The 12,385-nt window shown below is 57.5% G+C and overlaps 1 protein-coding gene across 2 annotated transcripts in view; it reads right to left on the bottom strand.

The window, feature by feature from the left end:
• Positions 1-8,340: 8,340 nt before the first annotated feature.
• CPLX2 (complexin 2) overlaps positions 8,341-12,385 on the bottom strand; it is a 70,002-nt gene continuing 65,957 nt past the window's right edge. For both annotated transcript variants that reach the window (XM_081035528.1, XM_081035527.1), the window contains one exon: positions 8,341-12,331. In XM_081035528.1, the coding sequence (XP_080891654.1) occupies positions 12,134-12,331 (198 nt within the window). In that variant the 3' untranslated portion in view covers positions 8,341-12,133. The remainder of the gene's footprint in view (positions 12,332-12,385) is intronic.

Below are 12,385 nucleotides of genomic sequence, written 5' to 3'. Positions count from 1 at the left end.
TTGCAGTTGGAAATATCCTGGCAAATAATTGACTGTGAACGTTCTGTGCCCCAGGCCCTGTGTCAGGTTTTGTACACACATGACCTCCTTTCATCCTCCCTGCACGAGGGGACATCATTGTCCCCCCTTTACAGACAAGGCTCCAAGGCTCCGGGAGGTTAGGAAACTTCTCCCCAGGTCACACACTGGGCGGGAGCGATGATACCTGTTTGATGTCCAAGCCCTGGTTCTTCCAAGCTGGGGTCTTTAGATGCTGGGGCCAGAGATCCAGCTGCAGCCCCTGTCCCCCAAAATGTGTCAGGTGGGCTGTGCTGCTTGTCCCCAGCAGCTACTCAGCATCTGTTCTGAGGACGCAGACAGGGTCATCAGTTTCCTGCCCCCGGGCTCCTGCCCCAGGCAGTTCCCTCAGCTTGTGGCCCTTGCCAGAGCCTGGTGCTCCCGTTGTCATCTGAAGCCTGGCAATTTGGGGCCCTGGGCCGGAATGCTTCAGTGGGGTGGGTAGGAAGTTTGGGAGAGGGGCGGGAGGGCTGGGAGTAGGAGGGAGAGGAGGAACTCGGCAGCCCAGGCCTGGAGGAGGCAGCTTCATTAGACTGTCCCCAGGGGCCTTGGCAGCCGGTTATTAAATGCTCCCTGGGATGGTGAGCCTGGTAGGGGAGGGAAGAAAACAAGTGAGCGAGCTGTGGGGGGTGGGGAGAGGTTGGCTCTTCCTCCATCTGGACCAGGGAACCCCTTCTTCTCATTATATGAAGGGAGCACTGAGATAGGGGACTCTTCAAGGCCTAAACCAGTTGCCAGGGTGCAGGGCCCTTCTCGGCAGCAGGGATGGTGTCGTGGGCATCCTTGGATGCAGGCAGAGAGCTGGTCCCCAGGGTCTCTGGGGAACCCAAGGTGGCTGGGCTGGGGGCTGCGGTGTCCCCGCACTGGACCCTCCCTCCCTGTCCTGCTTGTGTCTGACAACCCTGGCAGTTCTGTTTGTAGCCTTGAGGCGTCTTCCTGCTCCCATATGGTAGACCTTATCGTTTCCCCTTCCCTCGTGTGGACAGAGATCTGTGGAGTGACCGAGTCCCCAGGCGTCTTCCCTTCTCCCTTCCCAGCAGCCCCTGGGCCATGGGCTTGGAGGCCCTTTGAGGCTCGTCAGTGATGCTCATACCCGCCCAGCTCAGGCTGCCTGCTGCGCAGCTCCCAGCCCACAGACTCCACTTCTTCACACCCCTCCTCAGATCATCTCACCTCCATGGAGCCCCACGGAGTGACTGCAGATCTGTCCCCTATGGAAGCCTGGGGCTCGGGCTCTGTGTCTTGTAGGTCCTGCTGTTTCCAGCATCCAGCCCAGTCAGGCATATGGTAAACGCTCAGTCAGGGCTGCGGCAAGAAATGAAGTGTCGGCCAGTCTCTCAGATGCCAACGTCAGGTCTCTGTGTATCAGTTTCCCGTTGCCGCTGTCACAAATGATCTCAAGTAGTGGCTGAAACCGCATGAATTCATCCTACAATTCTGGAGATCAGAAATCCTGGGCTGACATCGAAGTGTGCACAGGGCTGCTTCCTTCTGGAAGCTCTAGGGGACAGTCCATTTCCTTGCCTTTTCCCACTGCCGGGGCCTTTTCCACTTTCCTCGCCTGTGGGCACTTTTTCCAGCTCGAACCAAGCAATGCAGGGCTGTGTCCTCCTCATGCTTCCATCTCTGTGGTGCTCTCTTCTGCCCCCCTCCTCCATTTTTAAGGATCCGGTTACACTGAGCCCAACTGGGTGATCCAGGGTTCTCTCCCATTTTCAGGCCAGGTCAGTAGTAATCGTAATTTGCCTCCGTCGTTCCTCTTTGCCATGTAAAGTAACAACACATTCACAGGTCCCAGGGATTAGGATGGAGACGTCTGGGAGGGGGCACTGCCCTGCTCCTCACAGCACGGAAGAAGGTGGAGACGAGTGCCATGTGGCCAGGGGCACCGTGCTCTGTGAACCCCCAAGAGCCAGGGAGAGCAAGGGCAAAAGATGTGGGTGACGGGGTGCAGAGAGCAGCATGATTTGATGCAGGTAAGAGAGTTTTGGGGAGAGCCAGAAAGGGATTCCATCTGCAGATGACAGAAACCCAAAGTCCTTTCAACACAAGGAGAGGTTATTGACTCATGAAACTAAAAACCACAGGTCGGGATTCCTCTAAGTGTGGCTGGGTCGCGGGTCAGAGGACGTCCCCACGACTCCATTTCGCTTCATCTCTCAAGTCTCCTCTCTGCCCTGGCTTAGTGTCACTCGACCCACGTGAGATGGCAGCATGGCGGCAGCCACTCCCATCCCTCGGTGCCCAGAGCAGCTGCGGGTCTCAGCAAGCGTCACGGCCCCACCTTGCCTCGCCTGTGCCCCAAGTCTAGTCCCCACCGATCACAGGGCCAGGAGACTACTTGGTGCTGGGTGGATTGGACTGCACCTAAATCATGGGGAGAAAACAGGAAGATGGGTTCCCAAAGGAAATCTGGGAGCTGTTTTACCAGATGGGTGACACGCCTTTGCACTATCTTAGGCGGGCAGCGTGGGGGAGCAGAGGGAGCCCTGGGCTCCGATTGTGGTTCTGTTGCTGACTTGCTGTGTGACCTGTTAACTTCTCTGGGCCTGGCTGGAGAACGAGGGGGTGAGGTGGATGCTCTCTAGGGGCCCTGCCAGCATCAATAACCTCACCACTCGGAGGCCTTTCCCATCTGTTCCGTCCAGCTGTTTCCTTGTGCCTCTAGATGCTAGTAGTAAAAATCCCTAGAAACCACGGTGGGTTCTCTGCAGAGCTAAGTTTGGGATCCGCAGCATGACCAGATGGGCTTCATTTTCCTCACTAAATGTTGGTTTCATGGGAAAATTTGGGGCCTGAGCAAATGGCTGGGGACTGTCAAGACTTAGGGCTTGTGTGCCACAGGGGGGTGGGACCTGACTCCATGCCCGGGGTCGGCGCTGGGCGTGTGGCCAGGGTGGGGCCGTTGTGTGAGCTGGTGTCATTGTATGGCTGAGGTGAAACTCAGTCTGGGTCGGGGTGGCCATCAGAAGCTGGTGAGCAATAGACCGACAGATGCTATCAGCTGGTACACACGTGACTCGGCGTCACCATAGGGACTGGCCACACGTGAGTCCTCAAGCACTTGTTCTCATCTCACATACATATTTCACTTGATCTTTCATGTCTTGTCTGCCTGCTCTGCTCAGAATGTCAACTCCATGGGGACAGTGCCATTGTTCTCTGTGGTACCTCCAGCTTCGACCACAGTGCCTGGAACACTGTAGGTGCTCAGCAAACAATTATCAGTTGACTAAATGAATAATGTGGGGATACATCTTCCAGGTGGAGCCGATGCTGGGGGCGTTAGACTAGCAGTTCCCCAACTTGGCCGCCCTTTGGAACCACCTGCAGAGCTTGGAAGAACCCTGATGCCCAGGGTATACCCCTAACCAAGTGACTCCGAAAGTCTGGTGGCCCGAGTGACACATTAGTATTTTTTAAAGATCCCCAGGTTATTTCACTTGCTGCAAAGTCTGCGAGTCACTCTTGGCATTAGACCAGGGGAAGCACAGGGGCACAGGCCCCCTGGTGAGGGCACACACTGCGGCCCACACATGCAGGAGGAGGGAGCCGGCCGAGAGGCCAGCTGCAGTGAGGCTGGATTCTGGGCAGCAGGATGGAGACTTTTTGTCCTAGATCTCTATCACACTCTCCGGACACCCGCCAAGGAGGTGATTACTTTGCTCTCACAGAATGGATTTTGGCAGCGAGTCAAGAAGAGCTCTCACTTCCCAGCTAAATGATGGCAAATCAATTTGAGGTCTCGGTTGGAGCTGCTGATTAGGGCTGGCGGCCAGGGAGCCTCTGGCCGTCAGAGCCACGGCAGGGCCTGTGGGAGGAAGTGGCGGGCAGCAGCGAGGGGCCATCTTCGGGCTCAAGAGCCCAGCCTTGTCTTGGTGGCCAGGGGAAGCCAGAAGGGGCTGCTGTCCAGGTGTGTGAGTAAAATCTCCACTTATTGAGAGTAGTGATAGAATCGTATTATTCACCATTTATTGAGAACGTGCTATATGCCGGGCACTTTAATACCTGGGCAGTACAGGTAGTATTATCTCTGTACGGGGGCCCTGAGAGGTGAACGTGTGCTCAACGTCAATGGCTTCAGCATAACAAGCCAGGCGTGGGAGCCGGTGTGTCTGGGAAAAACCCAGATGTTCGCTCCCGACGCGCTTCTGTGTGTTGGTGGGCATGTCTGCACTCTGAGCTCGCGTGAGCGTGCCACATGCAGGTCTGAAAGGCCGTGCCTGGCCAGAGGAGGCCCTGGGGAAGAGCTTGCTGAAGACAGGAAGGAATGGGGAAACGTGTGTTGACTGGATGGCTGAAGGAAGGCGTGTTGGCTGACTAGGGGCTGAACAAAGATCTGCCCGTGGGCAGAGCGTCCCGATGGTCCCCACCCCCCGTGATGGTCCTGCTGGGCTTCGTGTCCTCCCACACTGCGTGGCCAGCAGGTGCTGCAGACGTGATGGTGTGCGACTGCCGAGGCGAGGTCACGTAAGATGCTGCAAGCTCCGCCTTGGTCACTTGGATCGCTCCCTCCGGGTGAGGCGAGCTCCCATATTGTGAGGACCCTCAAGAAGCCCCCCAGAGAGGCCCTCCTGGGAAGGTGGCCTCCTGCCAGGAGCCAGCACCAGCTGGCCAGCAGTGGGACCGAGCCGTCATGCAGCTGGAGTCCCCAGCCCCACTCAAGCCTTCCGATGAGACTGCGGCCCCAGCTGACATCTTAATTGCAACTTCACGAGAGATCCCAGTGCAGAGCTACCCAGTCAGGCCATCCCGAATTCCTGACGCTAAGAAACTGGGAGAAAATAAACATTTATTGGTTAAATCCACTAGGTTTGGGGGTAATTTGTTACAGGGTGACACATAACTAATACACATTAGCCAAGTCTCTTTTGCGCTGAAGAGAGTTTCCTGGAAGAGACAGTTCGTTCTCTCTGTCCCCCTTCTCCCTTGCGACCCTTGCCTCTCAGCATGTTTTGTATTACAGTGAAAAGGTACGAGATAGATTTGGTTTTTTAAATCCAAGTTTCTCAATTTACAACTTGGATGACTTGAGGATTTTTATTGACATGAATTCTTCTCCTGATCCTTTTCACCTCTTCTCCCTCCTTTTCTCTAGTCGTCTTATTTTTCTTTGTCAGTCTTGCCATGGTTATTGTAGCATTGCATTGTGCTGCCTCTCATTTTTCAAGTACCTCCTATGTGCCACACACTGTGCTAGGGGATTTACAGACACGGCTTTGTTTAATTCCCTCAACAACCCTGGTGGCTGTGGTGGGATTAGGCATCATTCTACTTATTGTTTTTTAAAAAGATAAGGAAACTAAGGTTCTGAGCCATTGTGTTATCTGCCCATTACCAGACAGAAGGAATCAGGATTCAAAGCCAGGTTTGTTGGAAAACTGGAGGCTATGCTCATTCCCACTGTACACTTCTGCGCCTCAGTATTCTCATGTGTAAAATGGGCGTAATCCTGACCTCAAGATGAGCAGAGGCAGCGCCTTGAAAGCAGCCAGCCCTATGGGTGGCATGTAGCAGGGGCTTAGTAAGTGCAGCTTCCCTTGCTTTCCCCCGAACTCTGTCCCCCACCCCCATGAACTTTAAGATGGGCTGTTTTGACCCTTCTGTAGACAAGGTCATGCCAAGCACCTCTCACTTTGAGAGTAGAGGAGAGTTGATGTGGTTGAGAGCTGGAGACCACTGGGCCTGCCCCAGGATGGGGTGGGTGCCCTGGGCCTGGAATCCAAGGAAGTGGTAACACCAGATCTGGCCCCACCCACGGAGCCTGTACCATGTGCCAGCTCCCTGCCCAGGGGAAGTGCCCTGCCCAAGCTCACACAGAAAGGAAGGGCGGGCTGGCGCTGGCTTTCATACCCTGGTCAGTGGCTGTGGAGAGGCTGGTGTGTGGCGATGGCTCCAGCTGGAGGATTCCAGCTGAGAAAACATTGTCCTCAGGGGGTTGGAGTTGTCTCTCAGATCAGGCAAGAAGCCCCAATTAATGACAAGTGTTAAGTGAGTGGTCTGGAAGCAGGGTTTTGCAGTCAATTAACGGGCTGCGGGAGGAGGCTTCATTAACCCCCTGCCTCCTGGCAGCTTCTGGTTTAGGAGAAAGTGGGGACCTGTCTGACTGTCATGGGCTCCCCACCCTGTGAGGAAAGCAAGTAGAGTGCCCTCTACCGAAGATCGCATCGGAGGGAGCCCTGGGTGGTGTGAGGGGTGCAGGGGACTTGGAATCCCCTTTCCATAGCAGGCCCCTGATGTGCTGTGCTCTGGTCCCCGTGCTGAGGTCAGCGGTTAGGACTGTTCCATGTGGGGCTCGTCACGTGTGAGTTTGTGCATCTCCTGTCCTCCCCAGTGCAGAGAGCAGATGGTCTGCTGGAGTCTCCCCAGGAGCACATGGGCAGAAGCCCCTGTCTTCCTCCAGACGTGTCTGCCAGGGTTCCAGAGATGGGGCCACCAAGATGGAGATGGGCATTGGCCGACACCGGCTGCCTGCTGCCCCCCACCTGCAGTCCTCAAGGCCTGCCCTGTGCCCTTCTGTGTCCCTCTAACCTGCTTGCTCCTCCCCCTCCCTTCGCCACTGCCCAAAGTCAGACCTCAGCATCTCCCACCTGGACGTTTCACGTCTGACCACGTCACACCTCTGCTCAGGCCCCTCCAGTGGCTCCTCATTGCCTGTAGGTCAAGTGCACGCTCCATGGCCTGGTGCCCTGGTGGACGTCCTCCTCCCCATGCCAGGCCCCTGCAGGCCCCTCTGCCTGCCCCTCTGCCTGCAGTGCCCTCCTTCTCCGCCAGGTCGACGCCTCCCGCGCACACTGAGCCCCCCCGACTGCGAGTCCAGGGGACCCGCTGCTCAGTGCACTCGCCCAGGTTGGTGGGCAGATCTGGGAGAACGGACAGGAAGGGTGATGTGGACGCACAGAAGATGGAGGGGTCAGTTCTGCCTCCATGTCCCCCTGTCCAGTAGGCACAGGGAGCCAACGGCAGTGACTGGCCATCAAGTCAATGTGATGGAGATAGACTGCTTGGGCCCCGAGTCAGCAGCGGGTCCTGAGCACCCACTCACTGGAGGTGGGTGCAGGGAGCACCGGATCCCAGCCAGTCCTGCCCTGATAGGGCTCCCAAGTCAGTCAGAGAGACATGTGAGCGGCATAAACGACAGTAGGATTTGCAAAGCGCCGTTCGCTGGATGCGTGGCACGTGGTGCTGAGAGTGTGCGTGCAGGACTCCATTTACTCCTCGTAACGAGGTCAGAACAATCACTGTTACTATCCCCCCGAGAGAGCCCCCGGGGAGCAGCTGTTTGACACTCTGCCCTGAGCGCAGCCCCACACTGCTGTGGGCAGGGGACGGGCTGTGTCGCTCAGGCAGGCCTCACGCAGGAGGTGACTATGAGCTGGAGCTTGAAACTTGAGCGGAGTGCACCAGGGAGGGGAAGGGTACCATTCATTCCAGGCTAGGAGACAGAATGTGCAAACGTGAAGCAGCGTGGTATGTGGGGCGGGGCGTGGGGGTGCGTGGAGCACAGAGCTGGGGGGGTCTGACCGAGCAGGGTGGCCATTTTGACATGGGGCCATTTTGACAATCTTGATGTTACCCTACAGGGCATGATGGGTCTTGGGCAAGGGGGTGATGTGGTTAAGTCTTTGTCGTTTCGGCGAGTGTCCTAGGCAGGGTGGGTGGGTGCAGGGGAGAGGCAGAGGCTGGGACACCAGTGTGGGGGGAGTGGGAGATGCCCAGCCAGGCAGAGAGAAGAGGAGGCTTTGCTTAAGGCAGGGGGAGGGCAGAGGGCCGCCGAGGGTGGTGGTGTGGGAGATTCCGGTCTGGTCCTGACTCCCCAGGCCGGCCTGGGAGGTGTCTGTGGACAGGAGCGGTGCTGAGTGGGCTGCCCTGTGTCCCCTGCACACGGCCTGGCAGAGAGCAGGAGCTCCGTAGTGTTGGTGGGATGACCAGTGACAGACCTTGTCTACCCAGGTGACTTGGCTTTATGCCGGATGTCATACCCAAGGCGCTTGGCGGCCAGAGAGGGGCTGTGGGGCGTTGCAAGCCAGGCTGGGCCACCAGCCTCTGGGGTTGTACAGTTGGCTTTGGAGGGTGGGCAGTGAGTGGCCCTGAATCCCTGGGGCCAGTCCTGATCTGGCCTCAGTTGATTTCTGGGGTGATTCCAGTGTCCCAGCCAGAAGTGAGGGTAAAACAAGGTTTTCTGGGGTCTCTTGAGCTGCAGGGGTCGGCCTCCCCATCTCAGCTGGTGCCCCATGTAGCCCTGTGGGTGCCGACGGACAGAAGAGGACAGAGACTGCGAGCTGCTGTACAAGGTCTTTTCTTTGTTGTCACGGTTGGTTTGGTACATCTTAGCATCTGCGTCAGACAAAGGGGGAGCAACAGCCATGGCTTTTGGTCAGGTTCAGGGGGGCATGAGGGCGTGCCCCTCCCCTCCCCCAGGCACTGACACGTTTAAAGAAAGCAGAGCAACAAGGACACAGCACAGGTGTGGGAAAAGGGTACCCCCGCGCGAGCAGGTTGGTCGTCCTCACCTCGTCTCACTAGGACCCCCCCCCCAGGGCCAGCATGAGCACCTCCCATCTCTGCGCTGTGAAGAGGGGAGCAGGGGACATGTGTGGGGAGGCATGCCCTCAGTCAGACGCTCAGCCCCCGTGCCATCAAGGACCTGTGGGACCTTGGAAGGTGGAGCAATTGGGTGGTGTGGGGGCAGCTCTGCCAGCTGGGTGCCAGGGGCTGTTGGGGCTGGAGACCCACCCCCTTTCACTCAAACTACTAGCCTTTGGGGTGGTTGCTTTGCCCACTAACTGTCCCATCGGAGGGCCCTGGGCTGAAATACCTCTTCATCTCTTTCCCTTCCTCTCTCTTTTATCTATCTATCTATCTATCTATCTATCTATCTATCTATCTATCTATCTATCTATCTATCATCTATCTAGCTCGCTAGCTAGCTAACACACACACACACACCCTACCTACGAGGCTCTCTTGACTTCGTCCTTGAGTTTGGGGGAGACCCTACAAGGCTTTGCTGGGAAGGACCCCCTCCAGGAGCTTCTGGACCTGGAGCGGAGGATGGCCGCACGTGGGAATCTCGGCCTGTCCGCAGTGCCCAGCACGACAGGCCCAGAGGTGCCCTGTCCCTTCTCTGGCGGTGACCTTGCAGGACACAGCCTGGCGGGAGCCCATGTTGGGTGGTGCGTGCTCCCTTGCACCTGTCCCCTTCTCACTGTGTACAGAGTCGCTCTTCCTATTTCCGTAGCTGGGGGACGTCTCCCATGTATGCCGTGTGTGTGCTCAGTCCAGGGGCCTGTCTCTCCTCACCCCCACCTCCCAAATGTGTCATGCCTCTCCCATCCAGCCGGCCACACATGCCTCCAGGTGCTTACCCTTTCCTTGCTAGAACCCCCCCACACACCCTTTGTCCCCCCATGGGTGTTTTGCACATCGCATCCTTTCTGGGCTGCACATTAGCTTCTCTTCAGGGTCAGATCTGTGTCAAGAATGACAGTCATCTTATCCCCCTGCACCTCAGAGTGGTCCCCTGGCAGTGGCTGGAGCCAGGTGTGCCCCAGGCTGGAACTGTCCCCATTGCCGCCTCCAGGAAGGCTTCAGTCCTGACGCTCAGGAGCAGGCTGGGGGAGGCTGGGGAGGCTGGGAAGCGTGCCAGCCGAACCAGCCAGTCTGGAGGGCACTGTCATATGGGAAAAGCCCTGAGCCTGCCCTGGAGTGCAGAGGGGCTTCAGAGACCCCCAGGGATGCCCTCAGGCCCACCATGGCAGGGTCCCCCTGCTCATCTGCGGCTCCCAGACCTCGGTCTCCGCTGCCCAGTGGCACTCTCGGCTCTGGCCCCACTGTCTAGGGAGAGACCTTTCTGAACGCTGGGATCCATCCCTTTGTCCAGGTGTGGTTCTCCTATAGGGCCTGGGAGGCCGGGGCCTCTGCACTGCGTCCTGCCTGTCTCTGCTCGGACGCCAGGGCTCCAGAGAATGACCATCCTGCCCAGGACAACAGACACGAACAGATAAGCGGACAGCAGGGGTGCGAAGTGGCTCCCCATCACAGACACAGGCGCAGACACAGGCCCCCTGGGGGGCAGCACACAGGGCGGGGGCGGGGCAGGTCCAGGGAGTTAGAGCTGCTAGGGCCCTGCTCCCCGGAGAAGGAGCAGACCAGGGGACTTTTCTGGTTCCCTAAACAGCTGGATTGTTTTGTCTTGTCTTTAAAGTATTGCAGTCTAACTGATATGGCTTTAACTATTGGAAACGGACAGAGAAGACACATGTCTCTCTCTGAAATAAAAGCATAAATCCACTAAAATGGAAAACCTGCAGAATGCAAATAGGGGCCAATGGGGCAGGGGCTTCAGGGTCAGGCAAGTCGCCCCCTCCCTGGCCCCTGCTTATGGGTAGGCCCTGGCTGGGACCCAGCATGGCTTCTTGGGGCATTTACCTGGGTCTGTCCCAGGGGACTGCTGAGGACTCAGGCAGGAAACCCCAGGGGCAGGAGGACTGTAGGCCAAGAACAAGGTCTCCTGTTGGGTGTGACTGCTCGTGACCCATGGTTTGGGCTGAGGGGGGCATCTCACCCATGTTCTTTCTCCTCAATTGCACATTCTGCACACAGCGGCCTTTTCAGAGCCACACACATGCACACAGCAGTCTTAGCACATGTAGCAACAATCTGAAACATTTCTGCGACATCTAACACATACCATCGCTCCTGACACACAGGGTGTTTTGAAAACAGGCAACTACGAGCTAACACCTGCAAACTCTCATACACGTATGAGATAGCTAGCACGCATAAGACACAGGCTCAACTCATCCACCACCTCAAACAAGCACACACCCTGTCTCTAACACGGGCGTGACGAGTCACACACATACACATGCACACTCTAATCTTCCACCTGTATGTGCAATCGCTGGACACACAATTGTTGCTGCATGCACGGACACACACTTTCCTCTCTCGTTTGCTCCGTGGCCCCCCAGTTCTCATACAACTGACTGAGCAGGAGGCCTTGACAATTTGGGGTGGGAGTCTCACCCATCCCAGAGGAGAGTTTGTTCTTGGCCGTGGGATAAATGGACAGGTGCCTTCTGTTAAGTGGAGACTGGCTTCTCCCCAAAGGCTTGGGGTTTTGTCCAGGAAGGGGCCTCCAGGGGACCATTTGGTCCTGGAAGCACGTGGACAGGACAGGGTGGGGAAGAAGGGTGGATAGGAATGGAGGCAGCTTGGCTGCACCAATGGGGAGGGGGGTCCCATGGCATGGGCCATCACTGCCCAATGGCTCCAAGTGTTTTCTAGGGGGCCTGGGCAGCCCCTTGGCTGGGCAAGCCGGGCCCAGACTGGCAGTGGGGCCCAGGACCCAAGTGGAGGGTAGAGGAAAAGAAGCTGCCCCACTCTGGGCCCCTCTACAGATGAGTTAAAGTCCAAAGGGGCTCCGTGTGGAGGGACTGGCTTGACAAGGGCTACACCTTCAGGGTAAGGGGTTCGGGGGGTGCTCCTGGGTTGGCTGTCATCGGGGGAGGGAAGAAGGAGCACCCCAGCCTCCTGCCCAGAAGATAGCAGGGCCTCTCGGGCTGGGCTCTCACAGGGCAGGCTTCCCCGGACGCCCTTCCCCAGAGCCAGGCCACACTAGAGCTTGCCCTGACCTGGAGGCCCACGGGGGCGGGGGGGGGGCAGAGGCCCGTGGTCAGCATGCTGGGCAGGGCTGGAATGTGTCACTACTTTGGCTGGCTGGGGACAGTGGTCCTCCTGGCAGTGGGATGCATGAAGGAATGGATGGGGTTACCACACTAGCATAGACCCCAGGCCTCTGGAAGGGGCCCCCAGTGCTTCCCGCGCTGGGTTGAATGCCTCCTGCTAGGGAACAGCTGTGTTCCCTTTCTCAAGTGACTTGGGAGTGAGGTGGGGGCTGGCTACCCTGGATGAAGGGGGTGTGAGGGGGTGCTGAGGATGGGGAGCCCCTGGCCAGGGAAGGGGGACAGAGGCCCATTGAGGTTTTCCAGAACTGAGACTTAACTGAGTAAAAAGAAAAGAAAGAACCCAAACAAAAAAGTAAGGAGTGGGGACGGGGCGGGAGGACAGGTTACTTCTTGAACATGTCCTGCAGCGGCCCGGGCAGGTATTTGAGCACCGTGTCCAGGATGCTCTCCTCTTCTTCCTCCTCCTCATCCCCGCAGCCCGCAGGGATGGCCTTCTTGGGCCGCGTCAGGCTCCCCTCGCACGGCTGCTCCAGCGCTGCCTTCTCTTCAGCCTCCTTCTCTTCCTTCTTCTTCAGCCCGTACTGGGTGGCGGGGAGGGTGGAGAGAAGCATGCACAGGGCAAGGAGAGAGACTCA

Source organism: Rhinolophus hipposideros, assembly GCF_964194185.1.
Source record: "Rhinolophus hipposideros genome assembly, chromosome: 23".
In the NCBI taxonomy this organism is placed as follows: Eukaryota; Metazoa; Chordata; class Mammalia; order Chiroptera; family Rhinolophidae; genus Rhinolophus; species Rhinolophus hipposideros.
The sequence above is the reverse complement of the archived record's forward strand: the minus strand, read 5'-3'. Positions and strand labels throughout refer to the sequence as shown.